The sequence below is a fragment of the Argentina anserina genome, chromosome 5, assembly GCF_933775445.1.
Source record: "Argentina anserina chromosome 5, drPotAnse1.1, whole genome shotgun sequence".
Taxonomy (NCBI): domain Eukaryota; kingdom Viridiplantae; phylum Streptophyta; class Magnoliopsida; order Rosales; family Rosaceae; genus Argentina; species Argentina anserina.
In genome coordinates this window covers 22,097,463-22,114,011 of record NC_065876.1, presented here as the reverse complement: position 1 = coordinate 22,114,011, position 16,549 = coordinate 22,097,463, and the positions used below count along the sequence as shown (strand labels likewise).

At 37.2% G+C, this 16,549-nt stretch overlaps 3 protein-coding genes across 3 annotated transcripts; 1 reads left to right on the top strand and 2 right to left on the bottom strand.

Annotated features, from left to right (window-relative positions):
- Window positions 1–208: 208 nt before the first annotated feature.
- On the top strand, window positions 209–4,605 carry LOC126793452 (uncharacterized). Its single transcript, XM_050519985.1, has 2 exons — window positions 209–337; window positions 2,240–4,605. The coding sequence occupies exon 2, from the start codon at window positions 2,537–2,539 to the stop codon at window positions 4,448–4,450; it is 1,914 nt and encodes a 637-aa protein (XP_050375942.1). The 5' UTR covers window positions 209–337; window positions 2,240–2,536; the 3' UTR covers window positions 4,451–4,605.
- Window positions 4,606–5,537: 932 nt separating this feature from the next.
- On the bottom strand, window positions 5,538–9,300 carry LOC126795301 (uncharacterized). The gene is made up of 6 exons (XM_050522140.1): window positions 9,190–9,300; window positions 8,626–8,946; window positions 8,490–8,536; window positions 8,118–8,180; window positions 6,035–6,167; window positions 5,538–5,755 (listed from the first exon to the last, which is right to left on the bottom strand). Exons 1-6 carry the CDS (start codon window positions 9,284–9,286, stop codon window positions 5,739–5,741), a joined length of 678 nt encoding a protein of 225 aa, XP_050378097.1. The 5' UTR covers window positions 9,287–9,300; the 3' UTR covers window positions 5,538–5,738.
- Window positions 9,301–10,033: 733 nt separating this feature from the next.
- Window positions 10,034–15,789, bottom strand: LOC126795279 (uncharacterized protein At5g08430). The gene is made up of 10 exons (XM_050522123.1): window positions 15,706–15,789; window positions 15,488–15,612; window positions 14,734–14,813; window positions 13,914–14,104; window positions 12,188–13,025; window positions 11,822–11,934; window positions 11,246–11,305; window positions 10,921–10,971; window positions 10,718–10,788; window positions 10,034–10,328 (listed from the first exon to the last, which is right to left on the bottom strand). The coding sequence occupies exons 2-10, from the start codon at window positions 15,589–15,591 to the stop codon at window positions 10,229–10,231; spliced, it is 1,608 nt and encodes a 535-aa protein (XP_050378080.1). The 5' UTR covers window positions 15,592–15,612; window positions 15,706–15,789; the 3' UTR covers window positions 10,034–10,228.
- Between the last annotated feature and the right edge of the window lie 760 nt (window positions 15,790–16,549).

Sequence of the window (16,549 nt, the reverse complement as noted above, 5' to 3'; positions counted from 1 at the left end):
ACCTCAGCCGAGGCTATTATAGGCAATTCACAATGGAAAAAACAAGTCTTATTAACGAAGAGGGCCGCCCAAATCAAAGAAATAGTGGACAATAATGAAGCACATTAATAAATAGGGAAATTATTTAATCCTATTTTACCCTTCTGAATACCTAATCAAGTGGTCTTTGCCAATTTGCCACTTCTTGTTGTTGTTTGTTTATTTAGTTGGGTTTCTTGTTTCATTGGTAATCTTTGTTTTCAAAGAAGAAACATTTTTGCAGCTTTATGAATATGTCATCCTCCTGCTGCTGCTGCTTCTTCTCAGATGCGCCTCATCTCCTAAATCTGTCAGCAGGGTATTCATTCATCTCTTCTTCCGACTTTGTTTTCACTGTTTCTGTTGTATCTGGATGTTCCTTGGTTTGGGAGATTTTGTATTGGAGTTGGTTATGTAGAAGGTTTTCAGGGTTTTGAGTTATGGGTTGTAGTTTTTTTGGTGTTTTGGTTTATCTACAGGGAGTTATTTGCGGACATGGTGTTGTGTTTCACTCATTGTGGGAGTCTCAGTTCTGTATTTGTTGATGTATATGTTTTTAAGTTTTGTTTGTAATCTGGGTGTTTGTGATCTAGTTGTGTTCTTCACTAACTTCTTTGTGGTAAGGTGCTTCTGGGTCTTGTTATCATAGTTTTTCTTGTAGATCTTAAAAGGTAGTGTCTTGTTTAATTATGGATTTGGGTGATTGACTTTGTTGTGTTTTTGATCTGTTTCATAGCTAAAGACCCTCTGTAAGTTATGATGAGAAAATGAATATGATGTATTGTTGTGAAGGAAAGTAAGAAACTTGATGTTGAAATTGTGGCTCTGATATTAGTTAGTAGATTTAGATGAGTGTGGAACAAAAGTTGTTTCATAAGCACATGTAGCTCTTGTTTTCTTTTAATACTATAACAAGTGGGGCTGGGAATTGGCTGCTACTAACTCTTTTTTGAGAAACCTCTAAAGTCAAGAATTTTAATTCGAATTTGCCATACCATCTTCAGCTCCGGTATGTGGAATAGCTGCAGAGTTGAACGATTTTGAGTCATTTGAGTGATGCTTGTCCTCTTTAAAGCTTATTTTTTTTTATGATCTCTAAGCATGTCAGCATGCCAGTATTGTGATCAAGCTAGATGAGTTGTACTACCCTCTTGATGTCACTGTGATATCATCATACCAGAACTATGGATATCACATATATCAAAATTTAGCCACTATTACAAATATACAATGATGAAGTTTGAATGTAATGCTTCTTGAACCACTTGGGCAGGAATAGAGCTGAGCGGATGGAAGTTTGTAGGCTAATGGTCAAGACCTAGTCTTGGGCTGTAGTTCGGTAATATTAAAACTTGTGGAACTCAAATAAAATTTGGTTACGGTGTTAAAGAGAATAATTGAAAAAATGACAAGTATGAGTAGTCAACCATGGAGTATGGTGATACCATAATAGTATTTGAGAGAGTGTCCTGTATTTTGTGGATATCCTGTGCTTTTTAAGGACTGCAAGGAAGTTTTGGATGTGCTATTCCTGGAGCTTAAAATTCTGTAAGTTGTGATTAGATACTTAAGACCATTGAAATGGACTTGCCGTAATTCTTTCTTGAAGGTTGCAGTCTTAGGTAAATACTAAAGATCCAGATAATATCAAAGACTTGGAAGCGTTTTGTTGTTGTAAAACTCTGCTGGAACATGGAAAACACTATTTACTTCTCTCTGCTCTATGAATATTGGATTGTAAAGTGAAATTAATGGTATTGAGTTGCTCATTCTCTTGTTGCTGCTGCACCGTTGAATTATGGGTTTATGGTTTGAGCTGTGAGTTATGTAGGCTGTTCATTTTCTTGATAGTTTTCACATCCAGTCAAATAAATTATTATAATTTGGGCTGGGCTTGTAGAATGTGTTGACATTCACGATTTAATTTAATTAGTATGGTGCATTGGATTTTCATACATCTGTGCATAGTATATGTGTCAAACAATTGGTTAATTCTAAGATCATTGTTCACTGTTCTTGTGTCAGATCCAGACTCGTATCATTCTGTGGTATAAGGACCGTGTTAACATCCCGTGTTAACATTTTGAAATGTAGTTTCCCCTCGATATGTGGTCCTTTGTTTCTTCATAAGTTCCCTAATTTTGTTTATAATATTTCTGAAGATTTTGTTTTCTCAATGTGGTTCATACATTTTATAACTAGTATTTCCTCTTGTTTTCAGGGTTAATGAAGCTTAATGATTTTTCATCAAGGGGCAGAACAAGCTCCGTTGACATATGCAAGTTGATATCAACTATTCTCATACAGGGGTTCTATCCGAGAAACGTAATCAGATATTTTCAGAAGTGAATGATTTCATAATGTGCTGGGGTGTTGGAGCATAGATGGACAGGGCGGATACCTCAGGCTTTGTTAGCGGTGGAGAAACATGTGTTTGGATATAGTCTACTTATTCAATTCGTTATGTGCTGAAGATTGATTTGTTATTTTAAATTACTAAAAGCGCAAGCCTCAGAAAATGGATCTGAACAGGGAGAGCATATTATATTCCCACGTTGGGGAGATCACAAAAAATGGCAACTATGGTGACACTGTTCTATGTCTGAATAGCCCTGGTTTAATTGGAAGCAATACAGCCAGATATACATGTTCTCAGAGCAACTTCAGGGTTGACTCTTCTAATGCTCCTGATGACAGCTGCAGATTAGTACTTGGTTTGGGCCCAACACCAAGTGAATACTGTGAGGATTATTACAATTTTCAGGCTGCAAAGAATAAAGGATTGGCTACTGCATTATCTCAGGGATTTCTATCCGATGGGGATTCAATCCTCCAACTTGGTCTCTCAGGAGGGACTGTAGAGGCTTCAGCAGTGCTTGATTCTGCAATTTCAGGAGAGACTGATGTTAACACATCATTTCTACGGAACCTTGATAATCATTTATCAATCCCAGTTGTTGATGAAGGATCTACTTCAGCCAAGAAATCAGGCGGTTATATGCCATCACTTCTTTTTGCTCCAAGAAGGGACAGTATCAAGGATTCTTTGCAAACCCGAGAACTGTTGGAGCTTGGGGCCAATTCCCAGTTGATGCATGAGCCTTCTTCTACAGAAGAGTACTCGGCGGGAACGATCTCTGAGCAGACAACTACTGGAACATTTTCAGACCACCGAAGTAGCAATCCAAAGAAATGCAACTTCTTAGGCTGTAGAAAGGGAGCACGAGGGGCATCTGGTCTTTGTATTGGACACGGGGGCGGACAGAGATGTCAGAAACCTGGGTGCAACAAGGGTGCTGAGAGCCGAACGGCATACTGTAAGGCACATGGTGGAGGAAAGAGGTGCGAGCACTTGGGATGCACGAAAAGTGCTGAAGGGAAAACAGATAACTGCATAGCTCATGGTGGTGGTAGGCGATGTGGCTATTCTGGTGGATGTACCAAGGCTGCACGAGGAAAGTCGGGGCTTTGCATTAGACATGGTGGGGGGAAAAGATGTAAGGTGGAAGGCTGCACTCGCAGTGCTGAAGGACAGGTTGGTTTATGTATCTCTCACGGGGGTGGACGCCGTTGCCAGTACGAGGGCTGTGCAAAGGGAGCCCAAGGGAGCACTATGTATTGCAAGGCACATGGTGGTGGAAAGCGTTGCATATTTCAAGGTTGTACCAAGGGTGCTGAAGGAAGCACACCGTTGTGCAAGGGACATGGTGGAGGAAAGCGTTGCCTTTTTGATGGTGGTGGGATTTGCCCTAAGAGTGTACATGGTGGCACTAATTACTGTGTTGCTCATGGTGGTGGAAAGAGGTGCTCTGTGTCAGGTTGCACAAAGAGTGCCCGTGGCCGTACGGATTGTTGCGTCAGGCATGGTGGAGGGAAGCGGTGCAAGTCTGAGAACTGCGGAAAAAGTGCTCAAGGGAGCACGGACTTCTGCAAGGCTCATGGCGGGGGGAAAAGATGCAGTTGGGGAGAGGGAAAATGTGAGAAATTTGCCAGAGGCAAGAGTGGTTTATGTGCTGCTCATAGCAGCCTGGTCCTGGAGAGGGAAACGAGTAAGGGAGGTCTCATTGGACCCAGACTTTTCCACGGGCTTGTATCTGCAGCTTCAACTGCAGGAACCAGTTTTGATTACACTCATTCTTCTTCAGGAATCAGTGCTATCTCTGACAACATTGATTCGCTGGAAAATCCAGGAAAGAGGCATCTCATACCTGCACAGGTGTTGGTTCCTCTATCAATGAAATCCTCATCGTCCTACTCAAACTTATTGAGTTCTGAGAAGTCTGAGGAAGAGAGAAAGGGGTGTGGAACTGGTGTTGGGAGCAGCAATGGGAGAAAGGGCTTTGACTTCAAAATTCCAGAGGGCAGGGTCCATGGAGGACCTCTCATGTCACTATTTGGTGGTAATTTGAAAAATGCTATTGATGGCATCTGATAAATACTAGTTGATGTTTTAGTATGTAGATTTTATAGTATTGGGACACTTCTGTAGTGCAATTGTGTATAATTGCTTGTTCAGTGACTTGTATATCTTTTTGTACCTTAACTTCAATTCAAGGGTGATTTGAATTTCAGTTAGGTTTTGCATTTATTATGCTTTCTTCTAAATAAACCTCGTATGAGGACATGGAGTTTGTATCTCTTTGCAACTGCCAAATATCTTATATTCTTTTGTTGAATCAACATGAGTGAAATTGGATACATATTTTCTACAATTTAGTAGTGCAATATACAAGTAATAGCTACCGGAAACAAAAGTAATATTTACTTGGTTCCGGAAATGAATGTCTTAAGAAATCCCATTACGAATGTTATTCTCTAAAAGCCAAATAGCACTAGCAATCTAAAGGAAAAGCACCTAGTAACATTGTTCATGATGTTCAACGAAAGCAAATAAGAGAAAAATTGGATTTGCTCAAGTCTAACTTATTACCTAGCATTCCAGAACAGTTCGCCACAACAGAATTAATTGTAGAAAAAAACACTAATTCACGGCTTATCAAATATCAATCCAAGATAATCGGATTCAATCAAACGCAGGAATGACCTCTGGTGACTGCTTCAACAGCCGTTCCTGTTCAGATGGTTTCTTTAGTTGCTCTCTCTGCTCCAAATATTCATCCAGCGTTGAACACAAAGCAGGTTAAGCCGTTAAGGTTCACTATCATTTTATGCAGGAGCGGTCTATCAGATATTTCAATTTCAAGTAAAATGATGCATAATTTTGATTCATCTACGAAACAAACAACTTTCCACTCGATGGGAATGAATCGTCTTTCTTTAACTTGATTTGCAAGGGATGAAGTCTGAAGATTTGAGAACAAAATTATAAATAGAGTATAATTTTGTACCAAATTTTGAGGCAGCTCTGAAAGTTCCTGACATCATAATGGAAATTACTACAGCAAATGAAGAAAAGATATTGACAATATTAAAAAAAAAAATCTGAGAACAAGGAACATCAAGATAATAAGATGAAAGTTACAAACTTACAATAGACAGTCCACCAGACAGACCAAGCACTAAACTAAAACTAATTACACTGAAAGACATGAAACTATTACAATGTATAGAGTTAATTCCAAAGGTAATAGAATGTTTCAGGTATTATGGTCATCATTCACACAGTTATATGATCCTAAACAAATGAATCTTGATTGGCAAGTAGCATACTGAAGACTTCCATCTGGATTGACTGTCAATTTGAGCAATTTTGAAGCCGGTCATCCCTCTTCCGACTCTGCACATCAGTCCATATATCACGAAGAAACCAGAAGAGATGAAATATTATAGTTTAAAGACTTTAAGGGACATTATTCCATCCTATACATAGCATAAAGCCCCATCCATTTCACTTATGAAAGGTACATGTATCCATGTCTAGAGTGAAGAAACAGGTAAATTTGAAATTCAAAACAAACAAAAAGAAATTTGATTCTTGGCAAGCTGGCAACATGCACATTCTGAGTACATCAGAAACAAGAGAAGAATTAAGATACTCATTGGAAGAAATTCATACCATTTATGGCGTCCATATTCTCTTCCTTGTAAACACCAAGGGGAGATCCATGGACAGATAAGAGGGTCTCTCCAGGCTTTGGGTGCCTTAGTGTTTTGGGTGTGACCCCAATAGATAGCCTCTGGCTAGTAACCTGCAGTGCAAACCACAGTTAACTAAATGACTGAAATATCTACTCAAAGAAATATTAATCAACGTGCTCCTTTGGCTAATAGATTATTAACAACACTAGAGCAGAACCATTTATGGCAATCAGTGACCAGAGTGCATCAAGCTTAGTATCTGGTATATAATCCAGTCGCAAATTAATGCCTAGCTCAAACCAAAAATACCAAACCACTCGAGACAGAAATGAACATTAGCTAAGATCCATCACAGTTGCACAATGAGTCCACACTTAAGCTTAACAAATGTGTAACAAAGAAAGAGAGAGGAAAACAAACAAACATCAGTCCTATCCAAAATGGAACTAAGTTGAGACCAGCAATACCCCACCCAAAGTTTCAAAAGCCTTGTAACTGATCACCATGGGTTTAGTAATTATCTTTCTTTGTTAATCATTGAGCGTTGGGTGAGGGTATCAGGGTTAGACAACATGACAAAGAGACCGGGATTAGGTTAGCAGATGTCTTATGAGATAAATCAATCCTATCCACTACAGAACCAAATTGAGACCAAGAATTCACCAGCGAAAAAGAGCATTACTCAAAAAATGGACCCTAGCAAATTACCACCAAAAAGTAACCCTAAAATTAGCCTTATCCAAACCTCCCCCAGCTCCAGCCGCAAAAGTCTCCAAATACATAATAGATAATGTTCGTGTGTGAGTGTATTCAACTCATTTCCATCCTTCGTACGTAAGAAACTGCATCCCAATGAAAATTTATCTTTTGTTCCACCATCAAAACCATGTTTTTGTTTCCCACAGAACAAATCAATATGGAATCAACCAGCTTATGGCAAAAGTTGTGAACAGATTCAAACACAGCTTCGTTGCATTCTGGTATTCAGGAGGAATGCAATCAAAATCCTCCCATCATTTTTAACCTATGCTGCAGCAATTAGGATAAAATCAATCCAAAATCATTGTTTTTTAACTATAATATATTTCACCCCAGTAAATCATTGCAGGTGCAACCAGAAATCCAACTAAACTCGCAAATTGCTGAGTCTCAAAGTATCTGCAGGTAGACATGATATAAGAACTACAAGAGTATCTGGTGCAGTAGGCATCCACTCATATCTGGTGTAGTACGCACCAAACTAATTAATAGGCTAATATGTTCCAGCAAAGTTAGCAAAGAAAATGATTTCCCAATCTCAGTGCCGCTCATATTTCTCCTGAACCCCATTCCAGGCGACAAGAAGCACACCACATTAGGGTACAACCACCAATGTTTACAAGTAAAAATAAACAGGCATAACAAAACAATACCACCAAAGAAAAGGTACTCCCAGAATCCTCTCCCCAGAACCAACAGCCAACCTGCATAACTGATTACACCTTCATACCTTGAGAAAGACCTAAGATTCCTACTGGACCCTCTTCCTTCTAAAGAGGCATCCCCAACCATTTGCTTCGCTGCCCTCCACAACGTACATAGATTCTCTCATGTTGTCCTAACACTACTTAAGAAAATGTTAAGGAAAGCTTTAACTCAATTTATCCTCCCTCCCTTAGAAAGAATGCCTTTTTATATCTCAACTATCCCTTAGAGGTAATCCCAAATATTTCAAGGGCCAAAATCTTACCTGAAAGGCTGAAACATAATTTTCCTTATTTTATGTACATTCACAGGAGCAAGAGCTTACTTATTAATGTTAGCTATTAACACTAATGCAATTCCTAAGACTTCTTACGGGTCCTAAAGTTAGTAATGGCATATAAACTTGTGCAACTAAAGAAACTCAGATTAAGATTTCAGGTAGGTCCTAAAGATAGATGACAATAGCATATACACATGTGAAACTAAAGCAAACCATCAAGTTGTTTAGAGCCTTCTGCGTGTTCCAAGGTACAGTAAAATGATAAACAAAACAAAGAGCAGCTCAATTAAATCAGATTTGGAAAGAAGGTACAAACCCCGGGAGTTTGGAGAGAATCATTCTGTCCTGGCATCTGAGAATCAAATGGCTCCTCTAAAGCCTACAACACAAGTGTTGTTGTGGTCAATTAACATGTGGACACATACTTATTTGGGTGCTGTCTGTAATTATGTCTATGATCAGTATGATGATGGAAGTATGGCATATTTTTCCATGCATGCAATGTGTGTATATATCGATTATCTACTCAAAGTGAAGTGTTTTCAGATATTACCAATTTTTCAAAAAGTATGATGCCATGAACTTTATAGCATGATAGTAAATTTAAACATATAAAAATGTGATCGGCCATGTTGATTTACTTTAGAGATAGATATGAAAGCGCTTTAATTTATAACTGAGAACTTACAAAATCTCTTATCTGCAGATTATTAGCACCCAAAAACCTTGATCTCCCTGCCATCAATAAGCAATAAGAATAATGAGAGGCGCAAATATACTCTAATTCTAGCACTCCGTGTTTGAACATAAGAATTCACATATACCTGCTTTACTAGAAAACTCAAAGCCACCCAACATTTGGCAACCAGAATGAGCCATAGAGAACCGGTTTAGAATAGAAAAATGCATATCAGTACCACCATTCATTGATACATCGCCATCGTCACCAATCCACTGAAGCTGTAGATTTCCATTCTCTTCAGTTTTCACAAATGACAGGTTGGGAAAGTTTTCTTTAAAGAATTCCAAAACAGGTGTTTCCCGCTGCTCCTTGGTGAAATATGAGCGAAGCAAACGCAATTTGGCCAGCACATGTTGAGTCTCCACATCACTAATAGCCTTAATGGCAGAAATCCGCCGTTCAACTATAAGAAAGAAACAAACAAGAAAAGCATCTTGTCACCACAACCAACAATCATCACCACAATACAACTGAATTTGAGTTTGAACTTAAACCCTCATCAGAGTTACTAATTCCAATGCACACAAAATTGTAAACGAAACCGACCCTTATTACAACAAGCATTCATTTCCTCTATCAAGGTTAAGAACATGTACCAATAAACACACGTAAACTACAAGAAAGAAGGCTCAAAGTGAAATTATACCATCGGGGTCCGAAAACTGATGTTCCTGCCCCTCATTCTGGGGGTCAATTTCGTCAGCAACTTTGTCCACGGCTTTGTTACCTCTTTTCCTAGCCATATCAGCAGAGTCAATATCCTATCAAACCCAGCAAGAAAACCCCATGTCAGATATAAACTTGACCCACAATTCTATAAATCTTTTCAGTATTAGTTCACTATCAGAAACACCCAATCAATATGATAATTTGAACAATGCCCAGAAATACCCAATAAGAATTGAGGACATGAAACAATTAGAGGATACTAGGGTTTTAGTTGAATTGGGAATTAAAACTAGAACTGGATTGAACTGGATTGAAGAAAGCGCTTACCTGATTGGAAGTGAGTCAAGTGATAGAAAATTTAGGAGCCGAGTGAGTGAAGAATGGGATCGAAGAAGCGGCAACCTCGATTTGAAATGACTGACACGTGCTGAGTTTACTGGGTTATTTTGAATGGTGACGTGGAGTCACTGGCAAATTGTTCACCCTTTTTTTTTTTTGGCAAGAAAATTATTTAAAGAGCACCTTTAAACTAGTTACTAGTGTGTGATTTTTAGGAGCGTACGAACATAAATCAAATTATTCTTATTCTCTAAGAGAGGTTGGGAAGTCATAAATTGGTTGGGGGATTGCAAAAAATGTGTTAATTGGTTGTGGTTAGCTTGTCATACACATTATGTAACACAAATCATGTCATCACAAATTAAGTTTTGAACATGTACGTAATGTTAACTTAAGAATAATGAAACCTGTGCGTAGAATCAACATATATTTCCTACAATTTGGTGAGCAAATAGCACTATAACTCTGAAGGAAAAGCAAACGATTGCATGTCTACAAGTCTTATCCTGATATTCAACGGAAGCAAAAGAGAGAGAGTTCGGATTGCTCAAGTCTAACTTATCACCAACTCACCAAGCTAGAATCCCAGAACAATTCACCACAACAGAAATAAACAGTACTTCACTGCTTATCATAAATGAAACAGTGAATCACCAAGGAGTTCCAGCGAACCGGATTCAATCGAACGCAGGAATGACCTCTGGTGACTGCTTTAACAGTCGTTCCTGTTCAGATGGTTTCTTTAGTCGCTCTCTCTGCTCCAAATATTCATCCAGCGTTGAACACAAAGCAGGTTAAGGTTCACTTAAGTAAACTGATGCATGGCTCATAGTACATAATGAAATAATAGTTATATACTTTGAAAAGTTTGCATCATTATTTATAAATATATGACTAAATGGGCATAAGATGGTGCAGCTTTTTTTGTTCTTGTATTAAGCACTTCAGGAATTTCTGTCTAAATGTGTACCCAGCTTATGACATCTACATTCTCCTCATATGTCTACGTACACTACTAAAACATCGGATGAATGCAAATACCTCGTAGTGCATATATAATGTGATTCTGGAGTATCGATCATGAGATAAACGGATCACTTGGAGGCACGGAAAGTGATGCAAATTTTTTACTAATGCAGACTTGAATAAAAACCATGGAAGGATATTCTCTTCTCAATCCTTTCTCATTTGCGTAATCAACCCGATTTTGCAGTCTGACCAGCTCTTTCTGAATCCACTGACAATAAGTATCCATAAGAAGGACAAAGGATCAGAATAAGAACAATACATTTAGGTTGAGTTTGGCAAATAATAGAAAAAATTAGGCATAGAATATATGTCAAATAAACAAAATGTTAAAAAGACCTACATGTTTAGTTATGTCCTCATGCAGAATTTTCGCCTTCTCTTGCAGCTCAACCTATTAAACAATAACCGCAGATTAAGGCAGGAAGGATGTCTATGTGTATGTGGTAATTAATGTACCAGTACACTATACTGACTATAGTCTATAGAGGCTGAATCACGACTGACATCTTAAAAAACCACCATTCTGAAAGCTAAAGTAAAATCTACATATCATATAAGAAATAAGCTCAGATGTGCCCATCTTAATTTGTACCAGAAACCCAAAAGCAATGGTGATCTGTAAGTAAGACCATGCAGTAAGATCTCTAAGAGAAAATTAAGCTTACAACTGTAAGTTTCTCTAGCAAGCCTTCGGTGATCTGTTGACGCAAATCTTCACATTCTTCCTGCAAGTACCAGAGTATAATTCCATGAATGAAGGGAAATTTCCAATTTTAAAAAACAGCAAACAATCTCTATGGTTCTAGAAATTATATAATATATATTACCTTCCTCAGAATCGCTATAACTTATTTAATATGAAAAGCTAGCTTGCCACTCAATTATACATACATCTAAACTGTTAAAGCAGTTGGTGGGACAGTCAACTTCAGTTTATTACATACTTGTTAGAACCTGCTAGCAAACAAGGACATCATACATTCCTGTCTGCTAGACCAAAGTGAACTTTAAGTTGATGCTTACAAAGATAATCAATGACAAGATTACACTGTCATAATAAATCTAAGAAGTTCATATCAGGTCTCAAATGCTTTAAAAGTCACATTTTCATATAACCAGGCAAGACGAATCTCAGTCTTCTACACAAATTACTTATACAGTTATACCCAGAAATTAACAGTGTGAGTATTGACCTTCATTTTTTTTTTTTGTATGAGAGCTTGTCAGTTTCAATGGGATACCTGAGTGAAGTCAGCATCTGAAAGCAAAGAAATGGGAATATCTTTTGTAACATGGGAAACTTGCAGGGCAATTTCAAAGTCTGCTCCATTAGCTGCCATGATTTTCTTCACGCCTGCCAGAAAATAGAGTTAAATCTTAGTGCAATGTAACATATAAGTAAAGGTGTCAGTGTAATATAATCTTTACTGAAGATTAATCTTTAATGTTGTTATATTCTCCATAGGGTCAGATCAGATTGATATGTACATGGAGGAGTTCCCAGTAACATTCATACCACCAGATATAAACAACATTTGAAGTCCATCTAATCTGACATTATAAACACAATGAAACCCACAATATTAACAAAGTAGCATATACAACACCTTTAACTTGTGAAAGCTGGTGGCTATTTCTCTTAAGGTAGTCTCGAGGGTCATTTTTCACTCTAACGAAAGTCCCAAGTATCTTGCTTTCCGAATGATCAGGCTCCTTCAATAAATCTTCTAGTAAGCTCCTTCGGATGTAAACAAACTTCATATTCTCAGCAATTATAGATGCAAAACCGCTTTTATGCATGCTAGGGCCTCTGTTTTCATCTGTTGTTAGCACATCTGAGCTCATCACTCTTCTCTTCTTGCTCTTTGTACCTTTGTTCTTATCTTCCAAACTTATTTCATCTTCAGCCTCACTTCCACTATCCTCTATTACCGTGATGTCATCTGCAAAATGTTCCTCCAACAGCTGATATAATTTTGTGGCATTGATGGATTTCTCTCTGAAGATGGAAAACAGATTGTTATCACAGTGAACCATTTTCTTCTGTTTCAGGAGGCCATTGTCCTCGATGTAACGAGAGATGATAGACTCTACATCAAACTGAGATAACTTCTTGGTTGTATCCTTGCCGATGGATCTCAGGAATTCAATGAGAGGCTTGGAACCCCATCCTGTAAATTCCATTGGTTGAAATCTATTATTTTTTCCTACTGTTTTCTGAACCTCCATAACAGTGACACTACTGACTGAAGGTGTCAGGTCTCTACTTTCGTCACTATCAACAATATCTACTGAATCAAATCTGCTATCATAGTTTCTTCCCTGTAATGCGGCATATGCTGAATAGACATCATCCAAAGTAAAACCTTCTTGTTCCTTCAGGATTTCCCAACACTCTTTAAATAGGCACTCAAAAGTTTCACGATCATTGAAGTCTATTTTCTCCTGAAATTCAACAATCACACCACACAAAAACATACAAATATTTTGATAACCTATATCCAGTAGAAACGTGATAATGAATTTAAATAAAGAGATTCAAATTGAAGCAACTCAGATGCCCTTTCGCATTGCTTTGAGCTAAAAGATTATTCAATATAATAGTGGTACTCTAAACCTGTATCAAGTACAAAAACATGCAATCAAACAGATATCATGTTTTCATCATATACACATAAGATATCTAAATATCCTTAAATCAATCTCCAGAGACATGAAATATAATTTCAGATCAGGTGACAATAGGTACTTTAATTGTTTAAAAAACAGGCAAAATTAGGGGTTGCGGTGTGCCTATACCCTATCTCACTCCTGCCCTCCCCATAAAAATTCCCAATCAAGAAGAGTAAAAAACTTCAGAGGCATTGGTGATTAGCTTTTTTCATCATTATCTGAGTTCATTCTACACGTGTACTACATGCAGTATTACTCGTTCCCGCTGTATAGCACTATCTGATTTGACTTTTACAGTATATATGAAATCTGACATTATTATATATATGCGCGGTACATGCTGATTACTCGAATTCTATTGAAGTATCATTACTTTCAAATTGTGTATTCTGGTTTAACATCTACAGGCCAGGATGGTAATTACACAGTTGTTATCCTTTCAATATTCCTAACATTCTAAACGAAATAACTTTCCATACAAGTCCAGACAACTCAAACAAGAATGCATTTATGTAGAAATTCCTAGAAATATTAACCAAAAGCTGAAGAAAAGGCAATGATCAAAGATAGGATGAAACAGCTAGTGTCAGTGAATTATGCAAAAAAAAAAAAGACAGATTACTAAAATTGCTAATAAGAAATTAAGATTAGTAAACATACTCCTTCTAAACCATATTGCGCATTTTCTTCCGCAAGCAGAATGAGCTTTAAACAACTCTTGCACAAGCCATTATTCCCTTTTAGCAGCGTAAACTCAGAGGCACTAAAGCAATCTTTACATATTGATGCATTTGGACAGCAAAGGCAATAAAAACTTGGGGTCCTACAGCACATTGAACAAGAATGCCTACCTGAAAGACAAAAGTTCATCATGCTTTAAATTTCTATACATAAATGCAAAAATGCAGTACAAACTCAATGACATCTATTTTACCCCTGCAGTGTTTAATCTGTTCATTGATGCTCCAACATAAAAATGTTGCAAGAATAAAAGCTGGGTTTGTTTACAAGTTTTATACCTTGTCTAAGCACAGGAAGGCCCACTGAGAAATGACCTTGTCAATTATATGCTAGCTTTCATATTGATTGATTATGGATAAATGACCGTGTCAGTAATGAATAGATGCACAGACAAAGGAATTTCAATCACGTACATGGAATATCTAACTTACTGGTAAGTAAGAGATAAAATGACCGCAGTGGGATTTGTGATATCACAAAAAAAAATTACACGAAAGGGAAAGGGAATAAACAAGCTTTAAGAGTATTTTATAGAATTCATGTGTGTGAAAGGTGAATAATCGTAAGCCTATATGAGCAATTTGAATATACAAAAGTAAGTAATCAGAAACAGTAGGAGGGTACTGGTAAGGAGGGTGGTGATTTGGATCAGGATGAGAAATAGATCCTCCAATGTAAGAAAAACAAAGAAAAGAAGTACACTAGTAGATTGATCATCCTCAAATAAAAAGTATGTTACCACAAGTCCAGTGCCTTCCAGTGTTCATGAAATTCCTCTTTTTTCCCACACATCCTGGATGATAAACTTTTAAGCAGTCCCTGATATCCGTGAAGGTGTTAATAAGCATCAACATGAAACAGAACTTACAAAGAAAATGCACTGATATTCATATAATATGCATGAATGCCATGTGAACACAAATATACAGGTTGAGGAACAAAAAATACTAGTAGCAATGCACTCAACAGAAGTTTTTGTTAAATGAAAGGCATTTAGTAGAAACTTGATCGTGTTTTCTAGATCCTCATCAACGATGCCTTTCATTTATCTAAAATGATAAAAATTAAACCAAGTTCAGACCAAAGAAAATATAAAGAATAATTGTTATAATTCTGTTACTTCTCACACATATTGTTTCGCATTAAAAACTTTTCATACTTAGAAATAGAGAAACAGCCATTATTGGAAACATTGCAAGAACAACATATGAATGTCATTCTAGTAAACTGTGATTTATAAATTGGATTCAAAATTCCAGCCATCGGGGTATATGAGATTCAGTTATTTGTGGTAATGATATGAAGCATTGCATGGAAAACAAAGCCGAGTCAAGGGGAAGGGAAGGAAAAGTTTTCTTGAATCGAGAACACAGAGAATGGACCCGTCGTAGACTATTTTAGCTTCTTGTACTACTACTTCACAATGCCATGATCAAATCATACAGAGGAAAAAAAATGCATACCCAAAATGGAGAAGAAAAGTAACAACTCACTTGTAATCGCAAACAAGAAGATCTCCACCATCTTTGCATAGGAAGCACCAATCCTCTGACTCCTTCTCTTCCTCTACCTCCCTCTTCTTCTTCTTGTTCGTCATCCCTTCCACACTGCCTAAAACCTAAAGAAGAACAACCCAGAAGCAAAACAGAAAAACCAAATTATTGAAAAGAAGAGATCGACTTAAACCAAAAGTTTATTCAATGATCCAAACCTTTGCTGAATGAATATGTTACCATGCAATGCAAGGCAACCGAGTCTCTCTTCCAAATAGCCTCCAACGGCAGAAAGCAAAAACTTACTGAGAGAGAACTTGTATCAGCTAAGAGTTAATTAAGATGTTTTAGTTGTTTAATGGGTATAGGATACTGATTTACACGACCTAGTAAATAATTTGCAGTTATGACTTATGACCCTATTCCTCGCTTTTCACAAACTCTTCACTCAACCCTAGAAGTAGTCTCTTCGTTTACACAAGTATGTTGGTCGACATGATGATTGTCATTCTTAAACTTAGAAAAATAGTATGTTAGGCACTCAGGCTACTTAGACCTACATATCTTCTTATCCATCTCTTATATTTTCATCAACTTATACTGATCGACTACACAATTTTTTTCTTGGAAGAAAAAGAACACAACTACAATCTAAAACCATAACAACGTGCATGTGTGGTTCGTAACAATGTGTACCTCGATCTGTGGCCTTTTTTTTTTTGAGAATAATAAAACTATATTAATTGAATTCAAAATTAAACTGGGAGAGATCACTGCGAACATAATGGAACACCATCCTCATAACCAACTATTACAGTGAACAAGAACCTAATGATGTGTTTGGATAGAGTAGTCTTACTTTGATAGAAATTTCATTTTCATGAGAATTCTATTTTTCAGCAATATAAATTCTAAGAATTGAAAATTCTTTTGTTTGGATACTATTCTCTAGAATTTAAATATAGTTAGAATTGCATGCACCCACCCACACCCAATATCTTCCCACACCAACCTCTCAAACTATTTTTTCTTTTCTTCGTCTTCTTTCCTCTCTGTCTTCTT